General features: G+C 36.6%; 1 protein-coding gene across 1 annotated transcript in view; it reads left to right on the top strand.

Moving 5' to 3' along the window:
• Positions 1-20,763, top strand: part of ADAMTS3 (ADAM metallopeptidase with thrombospondin type 1 motif 3) — a 278,318-nt gene that overhangs the window by 20,191 nt on the left and 237,364 nt on the right. Inside the window, exon 3 of the mRNA XM_063108445.1 lies at positions 4,261-4,667. Within this exon, the coding sequence (XP_062964515.1) occupies positions 4,261-4,667 (407 nt within the window). The remainder of the gene's footprint in view (positions 1-4,260; positions 4,668-20,763) is intronic.

Below are 20,763 nucleotides of genomic sequence, written 5' to 3'. Positions count from 1 at the left end.
GGGATACCTAGTGTTTATTCACATGGAGAGGATCTGTTGGCAATTGGATGTACAGGAGAAGAGCTCACAAATGAAGCGTGGGCTACAGATGTACCACTCTGAAGGCTTTCAAAGTCATGAGACAGGATGAGCTCACCTGGTTGAGAGACTAGATGTAGAAGAGAACAGTCCAAGGACCAGGTCTGCAGCACATCGGTGTTTACAGGCCATGGAAATAAAAGGACATGAGGATAGGAGAATGAGAAGGTGAGACCAGTGAGAGAAGGGGAGAACCTGAAAGGCATGGTGTCCTAGAAGCTAAATAAAAGGAAGAGAAATAACTCGGTCAGATGCTGCTCATAGGGTGAGTAAAAAGATCGAGTCTTGACCATTGGATTCAGCAACATCTTGTCACTGGTGACCCCCCAAGAGCCTTATTGGAATGGTTCAAGACAGAACGAGAATGGGAAGAGAGGAATTGGAGACATCTAATAGAGTCAATCTTTTGAAGTGTTTTACCCTCAAGGGGAATGAAGGGATGGGGTATTAGCTGAAGGAGAATGTGGCATCCCGAAGGTTTTCTTTTTTAAACTTGGGAAATATGATGGCAACTTTATTTGCAGGTGGGAATGTTCTAGAAATGTGGGGATACTCGATAAATGAAGAGAGAGGATGATTGCTGAAACTGTTCTTGAAAAGGCAAGAGGGCTACAGGGTTGGACACAAGTGGAGGTTTGCTCTTAGGTGAGATGAGATTCCATCCATAGTAGCAGGAGGGAGATGCACAGATGCCAGTGACTTGTGGAGAAATCACTGCATCTGGGTCATGCTCGTGTAATTAGTGACCACAGTCAGGTTTTACAGTGGCTCCAGCTCTCTGTGCTTGTGGAACTTAGGGCCCCCAAAACCCTTTACATACTTGTTGCTGTGGCCCCTCAGCTGTCTCAGCTGACAATTGTATAGCTTCCAATTTTAAAATTGAACATGACGTTATTTAAATGAGTAGCTAACTTACTTTTAAATTAGTAATAGCTAATATTTATTGAATTCTTTGCATAATCTCATTGAAACCTCTCACCAAACCTATGAAGCTGGAAATATTACTAACTTCCAGTTGCCAATTGAGGAAACTGAGCCTAAGAGAAAATAAAGAATTTGCTTATGGTCATAATTGACTTAACTTGCTGCTTTCTGGCACGGTAAATCATTCCTTAACCATAGGATGTACTACTTTGTGGAAGTAGTTGGGCCTGTACAATGTATAATTTTTGAATGTAGTAAGTTAACATTGGATATAATTTGGTTTGCTTATGTGATTTTAATGTCAGATTAAAATGCTTTTGGTAGTTTTGAGTTTCTACCAGCCACCCCATTTTTTTCCTGAAGACCCAGAATTTAAGAGCCTTTTACAGAAATTATTGACGCTACAACAGGGAGAAAATTGGTTGACTGGCTGCAGGTAGCTAGAATGTTATTATTCTTGTGGTAGTTTTCCTTTATAAGTCATATCTTAAATTAGAATTGACAGAAAGATGTTTCATCTATTCTGAAGTGAATGAGAGCATAGGAATAGTCTTCAGAGTCAAAATGATAAGAATTGAAATATCCCTTTGACTTCTTGCTTGCTGTGTGTCAGGCCTTCTAGGTGTGCTTTCTCATTTGTAAAATAGGGATAATAACACCTAGTTACTGTGATTGTTGTGAGTATTAGAGATGATATATATTCAAGCACAAATCACAGTACCTGGTACTTAATCTGCTAAAAAATGGCAGGTGACTGCCATTGTCAGTTCCTTTGTCAGTTCTCTTAACTACCATCCAGGAGATGGTAGTCCAAGGGGCTGTTAAGTGCATCTGTTTTCTGATTACCTTAATTCCCAGCTGGGAAATGACTCACTCAGGGTTTAAGTTTGTAAACATTTCTTATATGTACTGATAGGAATGACTCATTATTTAGCACTAGGGAAAATAAAGTTTTGTAGAAATACACCATCCTTATTTTGAATAAAAATTCAGAACATATTGTCTGACAGTGGAAAAATGGAACTTTCCCAGAGAATCTAGGATGTCTAGTTTACTGTAAGCATGAGGCCTTGGGTGTCCTCCTGGGTGTGAAGGAGACTCCCTGAGTTCTTCCTCAATTTTCTTGTTCTCTAGTCACTTAATCCAGGCATCAGCATATTGTCTAGACTTTGGTCATGTGAATTCCTTTTAAGGGAGAGGGGAAATCCATACACTGAAATTAAGCATTGCTTCATCCTTCTCTTGAAACAGTAAACTGGTGGTTAGAGAAAGAGTTATATTTGAGATTATTGATGCAGCCAGATCCTCATGGGTCTGGAGTAGTGTGTTTTGTAAGTCCACATGGATAGTAGCATAGACAAAGCAAATGTTCTCCAGTTACCTGCATTCCTAACTTAATACATATTAAACACATCCAACTGACAAAGAGAGCCTGGCATGTACAAATTCTTGTATTAGATGATGTTGGGAATACCAAGTTGAATGGGAAATTTTTTGTCCTCAAGGAATTCATAATTGATTTGGGGTGAGTTTTGTCAGTCTGCATCTAAGGGCTTGATTCATCCCTTCCCTCACTCTGCTCTCGTGACACTTGTTTTCGTTCCTTAAATTTTGAGTTCTTTCTCTAAACCAGAATTTACAAAAGTATTCACCATGGATTTGGTTGTAAAGAAGACCAAATCTCTTGTGTCTGTGGACCAGCCTTCATTTGACTCTGTTATAAGACAGTCCTTACTCCTTCTCTGCCTAGTGAATATTTACAAGTATGTTGCTTGCTCTGTGCATTTAATAGAGATATTTCATTTAAATACATTGGTCATTATAAGTGGCATTAATGATAACGAACATGCACACAAGGAATGCAAAGCACCTTCATTTACCTTCTAGTACTTTACACATTGTTTGATGTATTTAAAAAGCAGGTAAATAATGAAAACATAGTGATTCTATATGGATACTTTAAGAGCAGGCTGGAAGTTTTATGAATCACATACTCTAATGCTTTATTGGATGACAGTACATGCATTTTCTATAGATGAACAATATTTGTGAATCATACAATTTTTTCAGGGCGCTTTAACACACTACAAGACGAGTTTTGGGCCAGAATTTTGAAAGTAGGGAACTTTTTAATTCATGTTCTCAGATTTTCCTTTTCATGTTTTCTTTTTTCATCTTTGTTGTCCTTCCTGTTTCCTTCTCCAGTATCCACTGTCCTCTGGTTTAAAATCATTCCTTTGAAGGGATAAATGGTTCATTTAACGTGTTGTCTTTCCTGGGGCTGTTTGCATTTTAGTAGACACAATATTCACACCTGGCTAAGCCAGGCACAATAAGTCCTAATTGTGAAATTCAGTTGACAAGTAAGTGGCTACCCAGGTTGTAAGTTGGGCTTCAAATACACAATCATATTCAAATGGGTGTCTATCCCATGAATGGAATATGGAGCAAAATGAAAATACCATTCCCTCTTGACTAACCAGCATCTGCATATTCAGTTTATAGATTATTATCCCTCCTTTTTTAACATTCTCTTCATTTTTTGAAAATGAAGATTTATAGGGCATGACATGATATAGCAGAATGAGTGTATGGACTTTGGAGTAAAACTTGGATTTATATCTGAGCTTGACGGTTGTTTGACCTTGGACACATACTACCCCCTGAATCTCAGTTACCTCACCTGTGATGTGTGGTTGTTAGGGTGGTTATGATAGAAGAAATGTGTATAAATTACAACACCATAAACTACAGTGTATAAATTACAGACCCATGATAGATGCAACATAAGGTAGCTATTGTAATTAGTATGAATTCTAGGATTTCTACAGGGAGAAAATTAAAACAATCAGGAAAGAATTTCTTTTACATAATAGAAATTTTGTTAAAAGCTTGTAGCAGATGTCACTTATGCCAATAATAAATTAATTGGGGGTATGTCTTGATTTTAAGCAAGCCAGACATAGTATATGGAAACTTACTATATTCATGTTCTCAAACATACAGATGAAATATGAATATTCACAATGTAATACTTTTTTAAAATTAAAAAATGACTCTTTGAATAAGGAATTACCTAAAGTGCATTTGAGAAATGATTTGCATTTTCAAAATTTAATATTTATGAGATGATTCAGGAATATATTTATTATGCAAATTGAGGTGCAGTTTTGTGAGTAGGGTACTTTATGCCTATGTTATGTCCTCCTGTGTTCTCTTGTTGCACAGGGCTCTACAATTCTTTTTTTCATCCCACAGATTTACCAATAAAGAGACAGAGAGAGTATGAGCTGGTGACTCCAGTCAGCACAAATCTAGAAGGACACTATATCTCCCATATTCTTTCTGCAAATCACAAAAAGAGGTCAACGAGGGACGTGTCTTCCAACCCTGAGCAATTATTCTTTAATGTCACAGCATTTGGAAGAGATTTTCATCTGCGACTAAAGCCCAACACACAACTAGTAGCTCCTGGGGCTGTTGTGGAATGGCATGAAACATCTCTGGTGCCTGGGAATATAACCAATCCCATTAATGACCATCAGCCAGGAAGAGCTTCAGAAAGAACCTGGAAAACAGAGCCTTTGCAGACTAACTGTGCTTATGTTGGTGACATCATGGACATTCCAGGAACCTCTGTTGCCATTAGCAACTGTGATGGTCTGGTAAGAGTCATTCCCTTTCAAGTGTATGTGTTAGCAGGTGCTGGGAGTACAGCATAGCTTCAGCATGGTTTGGAAGGTAGAGGTGGAAAGGAAGCCTCATTGTTATATTTTAAGTTCAGGAAAAAGCATTAGAAAGCATTTTACTGTCAGAGATGTGTACCTTGGCTTAATTTGTGACATGACAGCATTATTCCAAGAAACAAAAGACAACTATTTTAGCATTTTTCTTTTGTTTCTACTTGTGTTACACTGGGAGATATTTCCTTATTATTATTTTTTTTTTCAAAGCTTTCTGAAAACTTTCTAAAGGAACAGATTCCTCCAAAATGACAGTATTTCACTTCTTATGTGGAAACTTTGGACATTTTCTTAAAGAAAGGGTTTTGAAAGCATTCTTTAGATACCTTACAGAATGCTAAAGTGGGAAATGAGCAGATCCTCTGTCAGAATCTGTCCAAATAGCATTACTTTGTGAACGTGAAATGCTGTTCTCTGTGTGGTGGTTTGGATTCATTTTTTTCCCTTATTTTCAAATAAAATACCCATATATTGCTTTTCAATTTTGTGAAAAGTAGTAACCAACCCCTTTTCACACATTTGGCAGACGTGAAATATTTTTATTTGTTTTATATCTCTAGATGTTATTTGAAAATTGTGCAATGTTTATGTCTCTTCCATTCACAGTTGACACCAAGTCTGTTCAAAAGGAGCAACCATTTTTCTTCCTATGGTTATCAGGCTGCCATTTCTTGGGAGTTCAGAGCTATTAGTTTTGTTTTGTCACTGCCTCTGGGGGTTCTCAAAATATTCCTTACATTTCTGATTATTATTATTCTACTTTGGTCCCTGATGATACTTTGAATATTCTGCTATTGTCCTCTCTATGTATAGACCCAACCCAATGGAGTTATGATACGATATGTTTTACCAAATGCTGGTGAGTTCATTATGTTTTAGATTTTATATTTGGAGTCTTGTACTGACTCTTGATGTTCTAACTGTATAGCAGTTAGACAGACTCTTGATGTTCTAATGCTGTAGCAGGTCCAAGTCTCCAACTAGAACTCCGTTAGTTTTGGATCCACATCCTCACACTTGGTGCTGGACCATCTTCTGGGGTTTGAAGACATAAGGAATTTCTTAAATTCTTCTCCTACATAAAAGATTGAACAGAAATGAATTAACTTTTCATTGAATTTTTTAAAAAAAGCACAAAACCACTTTCTAGGAAAGAAGACTAAATAAGTTTACATTCAAGTGTTGACTGAGAGAGCTTTGATTCAAAACTGAGATATGAAAGGAAGTCAATTATACAAAAATCTGTTTTATAACACTTTGGAGTAAAATATCTTGAGTATAAATCTTAATTCATTGTTATTTTTTAATTTTATAGCATAAAAATTATATATTTTTTATCTTTTCTCAATTAAGATTTGAAACAGGATACTGGCTTGAAAATCAGTTTAGGGAAGGAAAAAGGCAAGAAAATAGTTTTAATGGATTATCACAGTGATTTTTAAATCTAATTTAGTGACTAGTGTTATTGTACATGTCAAATTATCTAATCATAGATACAGAAATTGGGGGCAATAACAAGTTGTGTCATAATAAGGAAGAGGAAAATATATATAAAGCATGAATGAACATTAATAGGATTGTTTAATTTCTTATTTTAAGATATGTTGTTAACTACTGACATCATGTATATGTCAGCATAATATAATATGTGCGTGCTTGTGCGTGTGTATAAAACTCAACTACAAGTATTCATTTGCTCTATTTTTTGATCCATTAATTAATTAATTAATTTAAAAATATTTGTAGGAAGCCAGTTATGAGATAAGCACTATTTCAGGCATGGTGAAATGGTGAACGAAATAATCACGGTTACATCCTCATGGACTGCAAAGATGTTAAGTTTGTCATAGAATTTAAGTCCCAAAAATATGTGGCCCCCCAAAAAAGAAAATATGCATTTTTAGTATATGAAAATATTTACATAATTAAATATTTTTATATAAATACATATATAAGATATATATAATATTTATATATTTTCCATATGTATTTTATATATGTATATGAATCATGTTTACCTTAAATTGTGGTTAAGGAAAGTATCTTCTGGAGGGATTTTTGTGAATGGGACAATTTCTGTGCAGCAGGAAGTGGCCCAAACCTCGATTTTCATCTAGGAAAAGTATGGGTCTGGCCTAATCAGGCAGGGCTGACTGTGTGGACTTGCTCAGATGGAAACCTTTTCTAGAGTTTCCAGCTCACAGCAGCTGTGTGCCAGGAGGAAGAAAGAAAATGGTGGCAGAAAGAGAAGCAGAGTTATGAAGAGTAGATCAAAAAATTTGGATAATACCAGTGGTTGCTTCATTGAGCTCGGGATGAATTATTAAAATTGCAGAATTACATTGGGCAGGATAAGTGCTTAACAGAGATGAAGTGAGAAGTTTAATTGATGAGAATGTGAATAAATTTGGCTGATCAGCTGATGCCCAAACCCTTTCTATTCCTTCAAAATGCTATGTAAGGATGTAAGCTTGCCCCTCTTAACCTTTAGAGAGGTAAGTAGAGATACTGAGATAATGCAGAAGCTGGAGGACTAACCTGGTGGTATATAAAGCCATTACCCTGGGAGGCTCTGGGATTATAGTCAAATCCAAGTTGTCCTAGTAGAAAGTACAGCCATTTGTGGCCCATAAATACTGATGGGAAAATCTCTGCCCGGCAATCATATAGTTAAGTCTCCTGATATGGAAGAGAATGCCACTGAAGCCCTACCTGGATGGGAAATTTAGTTATTTCGATTAGGTTAATGTCAGACTGGTGCAGAAGGGATTCCAGTGATCTGATTTTCTGCATGTGTCCTTTCAAGCTGTGGCACACAGGGAGCAGCCACAGGTATTTATTCTTCACTAAGGTTGGAGGACTCATAGCAAGGCCCTCTCCACGGATGAAATCCTTACCTCTTTTTCTCTTCTGCTGCCTTGTCAGGTGCTATGTGAGTTTGAAATGGGCAGCACACCAAACGAAATTAATTTGTATTAAACAGCATGCTTTTAAGTTAATTTAAAAAAAGCAGACAGAGCTAACTACTCAAAGTGTGCTCCACAGCCTCAGGTTTGTGACAAGATAAATACAGTGTGACTAAGAGTTTAGAAACTTGTATAGCGATTTGACAGTTATTGTATGTGTATTGGGTTAGTAATAATAACAACAATAATAATATAATAATAATAATAATAATGATTATAAAATGGGTCCAGTGTTTTGTGTCTTGTTTTTTCATTTTATTTTTTTAGTAATTAGTTTTTATTGTATTGAATTGTATTTATTTTATATGTAAAAAATATCAGTCTGAAACTGAGTGGGGAGAAAAGAAACTGTTTCTTCCCCACAGACAGTTTGAGAAGTAAGCAGTGATACTTAGCTGGTTTCACCTACTTGGGACATCAGAAATGTGACTGAAATAGTCAGGTAGAGTCTACCTATTCAAGGTGACTGTATGAAATGACCGCAGGGAGGGAACTTTAACATAGGTTTTATTGAAGATGACAGAAAAATGCCTTGAGTGACATATGCAGTCATGGTCTGGAATGTGATCTAGACACACATACTATTCAGTGGATTTCTGAAATCATCAAGGTCTTCTGCCCAAAGGACTTCACAATGATTCTTATCCAGTGTGACTAAGAACAATATCTGTTCTTTTCTAGAATTTATCCTTTCCTGTTCTTTGTCAAGATTACTACTTATGAATGATTGCTAATTCTTTACCAATTACAGCTTTATTCTTGCTCCAATCTGCCCTATTAATAATTACTAAGATATTTAATCAAGAATTGTCCCCACTTTCTGACAGCATACAACCTAGAACAATGCCCTACTTCTTTAGACCTTACTCAAAATTACCCAACCAAAGCCCAGATTGTGTTAATAATAGATTCTTTCTAACAGTCTCTTACTGAGATGCTCATGGTTCCCTCTACTGTGCATTCTCCCTCCCTGCAACAGTGGTAGAACTTTAGCTTGTCAACTAAAGGTGTGCTCCTGGTGGTCTTTGGCTGGAGGGTGCTGACATGCTTTACTTTCTGCTTTTATACATCTGAAGTGAGGTCCAGTGGTCAGGAGTCATGGTGATGACAGGCATTTCACACACTTCTTGGTGGGAAGACACTTCTGACTGAGAATCCCAGATTAAAATAGATTTCTTCCACAGAATCCTGGCATTTGCTTTGCAACACCATTAAAACTCCCCTGTGAGTAGTGGCAGTGCACATTCATATTTTGTGGTCTACAAATTTGCCAAAGTAAAGGGTTGTTTGGTTAGTAGGCGTTATGTCATGTGTTTCATAATATAAAGAAACTCATTTTTTCTAGACTCGCTAGAACAATATTGCCTTGTTAATTCCCCTAGATTATCATCAGAGGGAACTGGTTGAGAGTAAAAGAACTGACTAGCTAATGGCTCTGCTGAATCACCCAGCTCAGTGATTTCCTTGTAGGCTAATTTTACAATCAAGAGGGTTTATCTAGGACAGAAGTTTTCAACTTTTTTTTATCACTTGTAATTCTTCCTTCAAAGGAAATCACTAAGGGCTGTCTAATAAAATAACATATGAAATGGATAAACTCAAGAAAATTCTGGTTAAAACATAGGTGGGAGATGCTCTTTCTCCTTTTTCTCTTCCTTCTACCCAGCCCTCATTGCATACCACTGTTGGGATTCCTGAAGCATCTAACAGATTTTTACTGGTAGGGCAGGGGTTCTTGGAAGCTGGAGGCTAACAATTTGGGAACTATAAACAGAACTTCTCTTCTAGAATATCTGATAGTCATATTTGGTTAATATCAGAGGCATTATATCCTTGTTATATTTTGGGTAGGGTCCAATGAAGTCTTTGTGAAAAATTGTAAACCTATAACAAAATCAGCTCTAGTTTTCTGCCTTAAGACTTTTGCTATGGAATTTGGTCCATTCATATTCTTGCCATGCCTATTTCAGCAAGTCTAGGGGCAGAGGTTTTTTTTTTTTTTTTTTTTTTTTTTTGCAGGGTACTTTTTAAAAAGTCTATTAAGAAAAATATGAGTCAGTGTGCCTGTGATTGAGAGCATTTGACTGGTGATTACTAGCTGTGGTACAGCTCGATCTGGTAAATAAAATGTTTAATACTAAAAATAGTACAAGTTTGTGGCTATTTATAGTAGATTATAGTAGATATAGAAAAGAGGGTTTTTGAGGGCTGATCTTTAGACGTGGACGTTTGAACATTTGCTTTTATAACAAGAACCTGCTCTCTAAAAGCCTATGGCCTCCTACCTTTTCCTCCTATGGAAGATGTTTATGGAAGGTGTCATTTTTTTTTTTTTTTTTATTGGACAAGGAGGAGGTCTGTGCTGCCATGGTTTACATGTTGATTGAAGAGACCTTAGAAGGTTTGAGGAACAAAGGACTGCAATGTGTGTCCTCTCCAGGTACTTATACCAGGCTATTTTAGCAATGCAGGATTAGAAGATTCTCAAAGCCCTTATACCCTTTAAATTCCAGAGGTAGAAGGAAAAAAGCAGCAGGCATTGGCCACTTTCAAAATGAAGAATGGTGAGAGTCCTCTGGTTTAAGTAGCCTGGAAGAACTAATACTGTGACCTCATTGCTCCTTACTTGATGTAGAACCAATAGGATGTGCATATAAATGTATGGGAGCAAATTTCTTAGAGGAATTGTCTCACATGCTAGTGAAGGCTGAAGAGTCCCATGATAGGCCATCTGCTATCTGGATGCCAGTAGACTGGCTCAGTCCAAGTCTGGAAGCCTCAGAACCAGGGAAACTGATGGTGTGACTCTCAGTTAGAGGAAAAAGGCCTGAGAGCCTGGAGGTGCTGGTGTAAGTCCTGGAACCCAAAGGCTGAAGAGTCTCAACTTCAGATGTCCATGGACAGGAGAGAAGAGTGTATCCCAGCTCCAGCAAAATAGAGGGATTTGTCTTTTCCTCCTTTTTTATTCCTTCTTGGCATCTAGCAGATTGGATGATGCCTACCCATATTGAAGGCAGATCTTTTTCACCCAGTCACTCAGGGCCACATGCTAATCTCTTCTGGAAATACCCTCGCAGGCACACCCCAAAGTAATGCTTTATGTGGTTTCTATGTATCCCTTAATCCAGTTAAGTTGACACCTAAAATTAACCATCACACTTGACGTTTTGTCATGCAGTGGCCCTTTGAGAGCTGACAGTATTTACTGAGTTTTATGGGCCTGTCTATGCCAGGTCTGGGCTTTTGGATACATCATCTACCCTGCATCCTTTTTCAAATATATAAGCAACCAGTTTTTGCTTATTCATGATGCAGAGGGAAGGTTTGGCATAGTTCTTGATCATTTTCACATCTCGTATCTAATTTGCATTTGGCTAGAATCATACATATGTCAAGCCTTTTCCAAATTTTTTGTCTGTATTTTTCTTGTGTGACTTTATTTTATATAAAGACTATCTAAGGATAGGTCTTGGGATAAAGTAGAAATGAAAAAAAACAAAGTAAAACATGTTTTCAAATTGTTAAAATATTTCTTTATTATAGTTATTTTGTAATCTAAATTATGTTTGTTTATGAATACCACCTATTCCTGTTCATTATTTTATTTACATCAATTTGATCATGAGTTTTTCCTTATCTTCTCTAACTTTGATATAGTAATTTTTTAAATGAAATTTAAAGATGGTTCAAAATTGGGAAAAAAGTAAATATTATATTGAAAATTTCTCATTGGATAGACATGGGAAAAGAAAAAATAAAAGGAGCACAAAAAATCTATTTTCTTTCCATTCCTGGTATGAGAAGTAATACTTCCTATTCTTTTCAATGCCGTGAAAACCATGACATCATTACATCTAAAATAGGTTTAAAAAGATACCCAAGAGAGATGCTTTAAGAACTGTGAAAATAGGCTGATCCCATCTTAAATATTTTCTTCTGGGTAAATTATGCTTAAAAGAAGAACAAAAGCACAGCATAGAACTGATATGATGCCCTTGTGCATAATCATGCTTTGAGGTCTCAGAGTTCTTGCAAACTGATCCCAGCTTCAGGGTTCCCAACTGCAAGCTCTGTGTTGTTCATTTGGTTTAATAATCTTTGGTTCTAGGACTACTGATCCAAGTTAAAAAGCATTTTGAAACACAAGTATTTGTAAGCGCTATACTGCTTGCTGTGGTGAACACTGAGGTATGGCAGTCCTAACCTTTGTCTTCAGAGAGTACTAGAAATAATATATGCAGAAGTGCAACCAAGTACCTGTACACAGCAGAATGCATTAAATGCTGTAAGACTGAAGTAGATGAAATGTGAGAATTTAGAGGGTGGATAGATTATTTCTGCCCAGGATTGTAGAAGGCTTCATGGAAGAAGCAATATTTGTAATACCAGAGAATTGAGAAGATAAATATGTATGTCAGAGTAATTAAGGACGATGGCAGGGATGGATGAGTAGGAGGACTGCAAGGCTCTGAAGAAGGTAGGAGAGCTGTGTGGGAGTCTACATGCGATGAACTCTAAGAATGGGGAGAAGATGGGATAAGTTGATTCCATGAACTTTGTAACATACAGTGACTACACTAGAGAGCCTGCATATAGAACCAAACATGTTACAAAAGGAGCAGAAAGTGAAAGGAGGGTTAATTCTCTAGATGGAATCAGATTGAATTCAGTGGGTATGTGTAGTTGATATTGTCAGGGTTGCATAGGCATTCAGGCTGAGAGCAAAGTAAGGATTCCTGTTCCTTAATTATTTTGGTTTTCTTCATAGAACAGTTTCTCTGAAGTCATGATCCTTTTTCACTGGAGTTTAGGGAAGTATTTCCCAGTGTCTTAGTACATTCCTGCTGCTATAACAAAGCATCTGAGACAGGGTAGTTTGTAAAAGACAGAAATTTACTTCTTACATTTCTAGAGGCTGGAAGTCCAAGATCAAGACCCCGTTAGGTTCGGTGTCTGGTGAGGGCACAGTCTCTGCTTCCAATATAGTGCCTTGCTGCTGTGTCTTCTGGAGGGGACAAACACTGTGTCCTCATATGGTAGAACAGACAAAAGGGAAAAAAAAGGGCCCAACTAGTTCCCTCCAAACTTTTTTGTAAGGCACTAATCCCACCCTTGATGGCAGAGTTCTCAAGGCCTAATCACCACCTAAAGGCTCCACCTCTTAATACTGTTACACTGGAGATTCCAATGTGAATTTTAGAGGGGTACAAACATTCAAATAATATCACCTAATTATGTTTTTTTTTTCCTAGAGTTTATTCCTAAACGTTTATCTGAGAGAGTTATGGAATTTGATTTTGCAAAATCTGCGTTCTTCCATCATCTTTGTCCCTCAACCTCTCAAGTTTGATCAGTTAAGTACCCCCATTTAGTGAGCTTCCTTCTGTGACTGTAAATTTCTTTCATCTGGCAGGTTTCTTCACTTTTTCACTGTACAGACAGTTCCTGACTTCGTGCAAGTTATGATTTTTCATCTTTACACTGGTATCTGTACAACCATTCTGTTTTTCATTTTCAGTACAGTATTCAATAAATTACATAATATATTTAACACTTTATTATAATATAGGCATTATGTTAGATGATTTTGCTCAACTGCAGGCCAATGTAAGTGTTCTGAGCATGTTTAAGTAGGCAAGGCTAAGTTATAAGGTTCGGTAAGTGAGGTGTATTAAATGCATTTTCAACTCATGATATTTTTAACTTAGGACGGGTTTACAAAGGACATAGCTCCATTGTAAGTCAAGGAGCATCTGTATTTACTCTGTATTCATATTCCTTACTGTTTTTCAGTCTTCAAGGAGTACTCCTAATATTTTTTAGAGATTTTTGTTTGTAGTACACTTTTAAAGAAAGTAAAAAGTAGAGCATAAAGGATAATTTCATTGTTACTTAACTCTCAAAAACAAAACAAAAATAACCCGCCAATAAATTAGTTGATTCTGATATTAGACACCATTTTATTTTATGTTATTTCTAGTATCTATATTATATAGCTATATATGTGTGTGTATGGGAATATATATATGAATACATATACACATATGTTATACACTCAAATATATATGTGTGTGTATATATACATAGATATATATAGTGGTGTGGATTGAACATGCCTCCAAAATTCATTGAAGCTTGACCCTCATTGTAACAGTGTTAAGAGGGTAGGAAATCCAATTATGGTATTTGAAAAATGAGGCCTTTAAGAGGCGATTGGATCATGAGGACTGGTGCCCTGGTGAATGTATTCATCCATTAATGGAGTAATAGATTAATGCTTTAATGAGTTATCAGGGAGTGGTCCTGAAGCTTTATAAGGAGAGGAAGTGAGCACATTATCTCTCTCTTGCTCATGCCATTCTCTCCATGTGATACCCTGGTTGCCATGGGACCCTGCAGAGAGTTCCCACCAAGAAGAAGGCACTCACCAGATGTGATCCATGGACCTTGCACTTCCCAGCCTCCAAAACTGTAAGAAATAAATTTTTTTCCTTATGAATTACCCAGTTTTAGGGATTCTAAGCAACAGAAAATGGACTAATACCATACATATGAGGGTGCTTCAAAAAATTCATGAAAAAACAGAATTAAAAGATAATACGAATCTTTCCATGAACTTTTTGAAGATTCTTTGTATATATGTATACATGTATGCTATGTATATATGTATACATGTATGTGTGTGTACACATGTCCAAATGTATACATAAATAATTGTATGTATACATATATTTATATATATCTAAAACCATAGAAGAGAGAGACAATGTTTAATTAAATACTTTGTTTCAGAGACTAGTGACAATTTGTTGCTAGGTCACAGAGTTGGCAGTGGAGCTAGATTGGTACATAGGTGTTTTAACAAAAAAACATGTTTTTTCTATTACCTCAGGCTACCTCACAATGTGAGTTGTTGACAAGGAGGCCATGACATGAATTAACTTGAATGATTTCATACTGTTAGACATATAGAGAGATTAATCAGAAATACAATTGAAAAGGGAAATTTTAACTTACTATTATTACTCTTTAACAGTGAAATTGCAAAAAAATTGTGGCTGAAAAAAATCAATTGTACTTTTAATTAAAGTAGGCAGACTGAATGAATCTTCTGCCTCTTATAGCAAGGAGTTTTAAACGCTTGGTATTTTTTTAAAAAATATTTTATTGAAACATTGATTTTATATATTTGTAGGGTACATATTTGAATACCAATACATGTGTACAAAATGTGGTGATCAAATCAGGATAATTAGTATACTCATGTTTACAAAATGCAATCAATCTTTGTGGCTCTTAACTAATTTCTTGCTAACCTACCCCCCATCCCACCTCTAATAACCACAGTTCTGTTCTTTTTTTTTTTGAAAGTTCAATGTATTATTGTGATTCTTTCTTTTTTTTTTTTCTTTACTTCATTCTTTCATTCTTTCAGTTCCCACTAATGAGTGAGGACATGTGGTATTTCTGTTTCTATGCCTGGTTTATTTCACTTAACATGATTTTCTCTGCGTTCATCCATGTTGCTGTGAATGGCAGAGTTTCGTTATTTTTTATAGCAGAGTAGTAGTCCATTGTGTATATATTCCACATTTTCCTTATCAAGTCATTTCTTAATGGACATGTAGGCTGGTTCTGACTCTTGGCTATTGTAAATAGAGCTGCAATAAACATGGGGTACATGTATCCTTTTGACATGATGATTTTCATTCCTTTGAGTATATGCCCAACTGTGGTATTGCTAGGTCATATGGTGCTTCCATGTGTAGTTGTTTGAGAAGCCTCCATACTGTTTTTTATGATAGCTGCACTAATTTACAGTCCCACCAATGATGTAGGAGGGTCCCCTTTCTCCACATCCTCACCAACATTTGTTATTCTCTGTCTTTTTGATAATAGCCTAACTGGGGTGAGGTGATACCTCAGTGTGGTTTTGATTGTGTTTCTTTGATGCTGAGTGATGTTGAGTATTTTTTTGTGTGTCTGTTGGCCATTTGTATGTCTTCTTTTGAGAAATGTCCATTCAGCTCCTTTGTCCATTTTTTAACTGAGTTACTTGTTTTCCTATTGTTGATTTGTTTGAGTTCCTTATATATTCTGGATATTAATCACTTGTGAGATGCATAGTTTGCAAATATTTCCTCCTATTCTGTAGGTTGTATTTTCACTCTGTTAATTGTTTCTTTTGCTATGCACAAGCTTTTTAGTTTGATATAATCCCATGTGTTTGTATTTCCTTTTGTTGCCTGTGCTTTTGGGGTCTTGTTCATAAAGTCTTTGCCCAGTCCTACATCCTAAAGTGTTTCCCCTATGTTTTCTTTTGGGAGTTTTATAGTTTTGCATCTTGTATTTAAGTCTTTAATCCATTTTGAGTTGATTTTGGTGCATGGCAAGAGGTACAGGTCTAGTTTCGTTCTTCTACATATGCATGTTCAGTTTTCCCAGCACCATTTATCGAAGAGGTAGTCTTTCCCCAATGTATGTTCTTGTTGCCTTTGTCAAAGATCAGTTGTCTGTAAATATGTGGGTTAATTTCTGGGTTCTCTATTCTGTTCCATTGGTCCATGTGTCTGTTTTGATGCTAGTACCATGCTGTTTTGCTTACTATTACCATTTTGTGTTAATTTTCATATATGGTGTTAGGTAAGAGTCTAACTTTATTCTTTCAAATGTGGAATTGAATTTTCCAAGCACCATTTGTTGAAGAGATTGTCTTTTCTTTATTCATCTTGGCATCCTGGTTGAAAATCATTTGACTGTATATGCAAGGTTTATTTCTGGACTTTCTGTCTGTGCCAGTACCACACTATTTTGATTACTGCAGCTTTGTAATAAGTTTTGCTATTAGGAAGTGTGAGTCCTTTTCAGTGTCTCACATTTCTTTTTGATTTCTTTTTAGGGTTTCTATATCTTTGTTGATATTTCCATTTTATTAATTCCTCATTTTCTTGAATTTCTCCGTGTCTTACTTTATTTACATAAACATCTATAAGACAGTTTTTTTAACGTCTTTGTCTAGTAGATCCACTGCTAGTTTTTTTTTGTTTTTGTTTCTGTTTCTTTTTATGTACAGTGTGTGTTGGTTTATTTTTTTCCTTTGAATGAACCATACTTTTCTATTTCTTTGTGAGCCTTGTGATTTTTTTGTTGAAAACTGGACATTTGAATCTAATAATGTGTTATCTCTGGAAATCAGATTCTACCCCTTTCCCAGGTTTTTGTTTTTGTTTTTATTGTTGTAGGTTGTCTGTGTTCTGAAGATTAGCCTGAGTTGTAAACTTAAGGCCTTCTTAAGTGTTTTCTGAGCCTGTGCCTACCCCTAGTCATGCATGTTGACTTTCTAATTTCCTTTGTATATTTAGTTACTTTTGAATGTCCTAATGTTCAATATCTGGCTCCCAAAAGGGAAAAAGAGAAAAGCAAAGTGGTACATAAATGTGCTGTCTTCTTAAATCTCCTGGAAATTACTTTAGTTAGATAGGGAGGTGCTTGCAACAATGAGGGGTCGGTAGCAACAAAAATGGCTGCCACTCTTTGTCTGCACCTCTATGATCAGAAGCATCAGTCAGTGATCAGGGAACAGATCCCTGATATTTGGCAAACAAGGTGTTTTCTGCCCACTCTGGCTCTTTTAGGTGTGTGCAAGCTCTTCTAGGAACATATGAACAGCTGCCTGCCACAGGGCTGGGAGGTAAAGATTGGTAACTGCTATTGTGCTAATGGCTGAAATTGAAATTAACCAAATTTGTCATTCAATTCTTTCCCTGGAAATTTCAAGCCTTCAGTAAACTCCAGGGTTCTAATATCCTGCCATCAAACAGATTCTGTCAGTGCAATTGTCACAGTGGGAAGACAGGTTCCTGGTACTTTTGGCTTCACCAGCTTCCCAGAATCCCACCTGCTATATCCTACTTATATAAGATGTTTAAAATATATTAAATTTGGAGTTTTGTAGTGGTAATAAACAATAAACACCAATAAAGAGGAATAGTGGTCAAACTATTCTGAGTTGTGATTACTTTGGGAGAGCTCAGTTTGAAAAAATTTATATACCATTGATGACAGAAGTCAAACATTTTGTAAAATGGTTGAGGGAGATGAATCATGTTGGGAATGCTCACAGTGTTGTTTTAGAATTAGATAAACCTGGACTCCAGTTCCAAGTTCACCACTCACTAGCCTCATGACCTTGAACAAGTTATGTAATCTTTGTGAGGTCTCCTTCCTTCAGTGAAATGAGGAAAGTAATGCCTGTCAGATCAAGGCCTTACAGAAAACATTAATGCCTCTTTCACACAGCCGGACACCTAGAAAATCAATGATTGTTACTGAAGTCCCTTTCCTTCTTTTGATTTGTCTTAATATTATTGATAATTATTTATCTTAATACTTTGTGATTATTAACAATAATGATTAAGTTTGTAAAATAAGATGCATTGTAGTTACCTAACTCAGCCTGTGAACTAAGTTCCAGAGAATATAGTCTTCCATGAAATGAAGACCTTGGTGAAAATCCTTATAATTTTAAGATTGTCTTTTCCACCTGATGCAGGGCTCCTTTAAAATCATTTTCTTTGAGGGCTACTCTAACCTCTGCTCTCCTGAAGACTTCTAAGGATGGGGAACTCACTACTTCTCATCTCATTTATATATAGCTCTGCCATATAGAAAGTTCTTCCTTAGGTTGTATGTGGAAATATGAAGTAAAAATATCTTATTCCACTTATTAGATTCTTCAGAGTTCACAAAGGTATACTGACCCTGATTGACTTCTTATTGTTGTTGTTATAACACTTAAGTTTTATGCAGTCAACTACCCAATTGTTTAGTGCACGTGTATCAAATGACCTTTGCTGTAGGAAGCATATCCCTTTAGGGGTATGATATAGCCCATCTGGAATGAAATTAACCAGGCATAAGTCACATTTTAACATCCTCTAAGGCTTTTAATTTTGCTCAAGTATTTTAAATTATGAATCTCAGAGTGAGACATTTTGGGGTTGGAGATAGGCTTGTGTGGCATTAGATGGTATACACTGTGATTCAGAGTCTTCCCAGCCTTGTTCATTTCCTATCTCTTTTCGTAAGTGATGGTGGTTAATATGCTGCCTTATATCTCTATTTTTTCCAGTCCAGAGTCTTCTATGAAAAAAAGCATTCATCAGGGAGTGTGCCTTCTCTACACCTCTGCTGGGGCAATTGAAGGGGATGGATATAGAGGTGGCATGGGGGTGCCTAACTCCAACTACCAGAAAATATTTGAAAAAGTTTTAGACTTGAATGGCATTATCAAAGTAGAATGGGGTCTTGGTAAGTTTTTGGTTAGCTGATAGGACTTTCTAACCCCAATTTAAAATGTTGGAGATTTCTGGAAGGCCTACTTCTGTCTGGTGATGTCCCTAAAAGTACAAGATATTTGTAGCTTGAGAGGACTGTGCTATTAGATGCTAGGGTGTCATATGAACATAGCGGGACCCAATCTTAAAGTAGATTCCTGAGCATGTGAAGCTGAGAGAAAATGAAAAACAACACTTAATGAGAGAATTTGCAAATGTTAGCAACCCAGACTCAGTGGGAAGCTTTTTATTTAGAATTATCTGTGAAACATGATGCTTTCAACATAGTGATTGGAATCTTGGGGTAATACTTCCTTTCGGTTTGCAGGCTATTTGATCTTGCTTTAGAGTGTGCCAATATTTCATGCTTTCTTGCCTGGCTTCATATAGTCCTTCATTTTGCATACCTGTCTCTGAAGATAGTATTATCTGGCTGCCAGGACAAGAAAGCAGACCAAGCATAGTGATGTGGGTCCAGATAAAATTATGTTATCGTGAGGTCTCTGTTTGGTCAGCTGCACCTTGTTGCCACCTTTGGCTTCACCTATGGTACCACACCTAGACTAAGCATGTAAAGATGAGGGGAGACTCTGAGTCATATTGGTCCTACACTCTAACCATTGATCTAAAATTTTCAGAGAGGGACCTCTTTTTATATGTTGTGCTTGCAAAAAAAATTAGAAACATGTTCATGTATGAGAATGTTTTGAAATTCAGGCTGTATTCATGGCATGGCATTGTTTTTATTTCCCATACTGAAAAACTAGGAGTTTGGGTTAGATCAGGGATTCTTTTTGTTCCTCTTGTTGGACCTTATGCTTTGAAGTATTTTGTAAACCAGAAAAACTTGTAATCATTTTTTCTACCTTTTAATAACCAAAAACATATAAAATCACTGGTTGAAGTTCCCAGTGAATACAAATTACTCTCTCTCTGCACTGGTTGATTATCTGTTCCAATAAAGTGATTAAATCACTGCTAGACCTCTACCATTTTATTCAGCCTTATGAAACAGTGACAGTCATTTCCATATCTTCATTACTGCTTCTGTTGGTCCCTACAGGCCCAGGAATTGAAAATTAGGAAACTGTTGACTATTAGCTTTCTTAGATTCCATTGTGGACTGATGTTCTGTGACTAAGTTTGTGTTCTAATTTATTCTTATGGACAGTGCATTTCTGGCCAAGGAGGATGTCAAAGCATCACATTGACGATTATTTATTAATCATGGTCTGGAGTTGAAATTGTTTGTACGAGTTTTTTACTTTTCCAAACACTGTGATATGGTTACTTCCTAATAATGCTTTTTCTACTTTTTAAAATTTATTTTTAATCCATTGAATATAAATATGTTGGGAAAATATAAGAAAATGGTCATGGCCCCTCAGATATTCAGAATCTTGCTGAGTATTTGATGTTAATAGGCACGTGTGCCCAGGTTATTCCTTGTTTATTGTCTAATGTAATTGTGCATGTGCACCCAGGTGTCCTGGGTTATGGACTTAAGTAAAAAGTTTGAGTATCTCTGATCCACAGGGCCCCCTACCCCTGGGATGTCCCCGGCGGCGGGGCGGTGGGGTGGGGGGGGGACAGAGGGAGGCCACTACTGCTGCTGGAGGCTGTTGCTGCTGCTGCTGCCAGTGCCACCCGGATGCCCTGAGAGGCCACCGCCTCTGCTACTTCTGTTACTGCTGCTACTGCTACTGTAAGCTGCTG

Source organism: Cynocephalus volans, chromosome 9 (genome assembly GCF_027409185.1).
Source record: "Cynocephalus volans isolate mCynVol1 chromosome 9, mCynVol1.pri, whole genome shotgun sequence".
Lineage (NCBI taxonomy): Eukaryota > Metazoa > Chordata > Mammalia > Dermoptera > Cynocephalidae > Cynocephalus > Cynocephalus volans.
The sequence above is the reverse complement of the archived record's forward strand: the minus strand, read 5'-3'. Positions and strand labels throughout refer to the sequence as shown.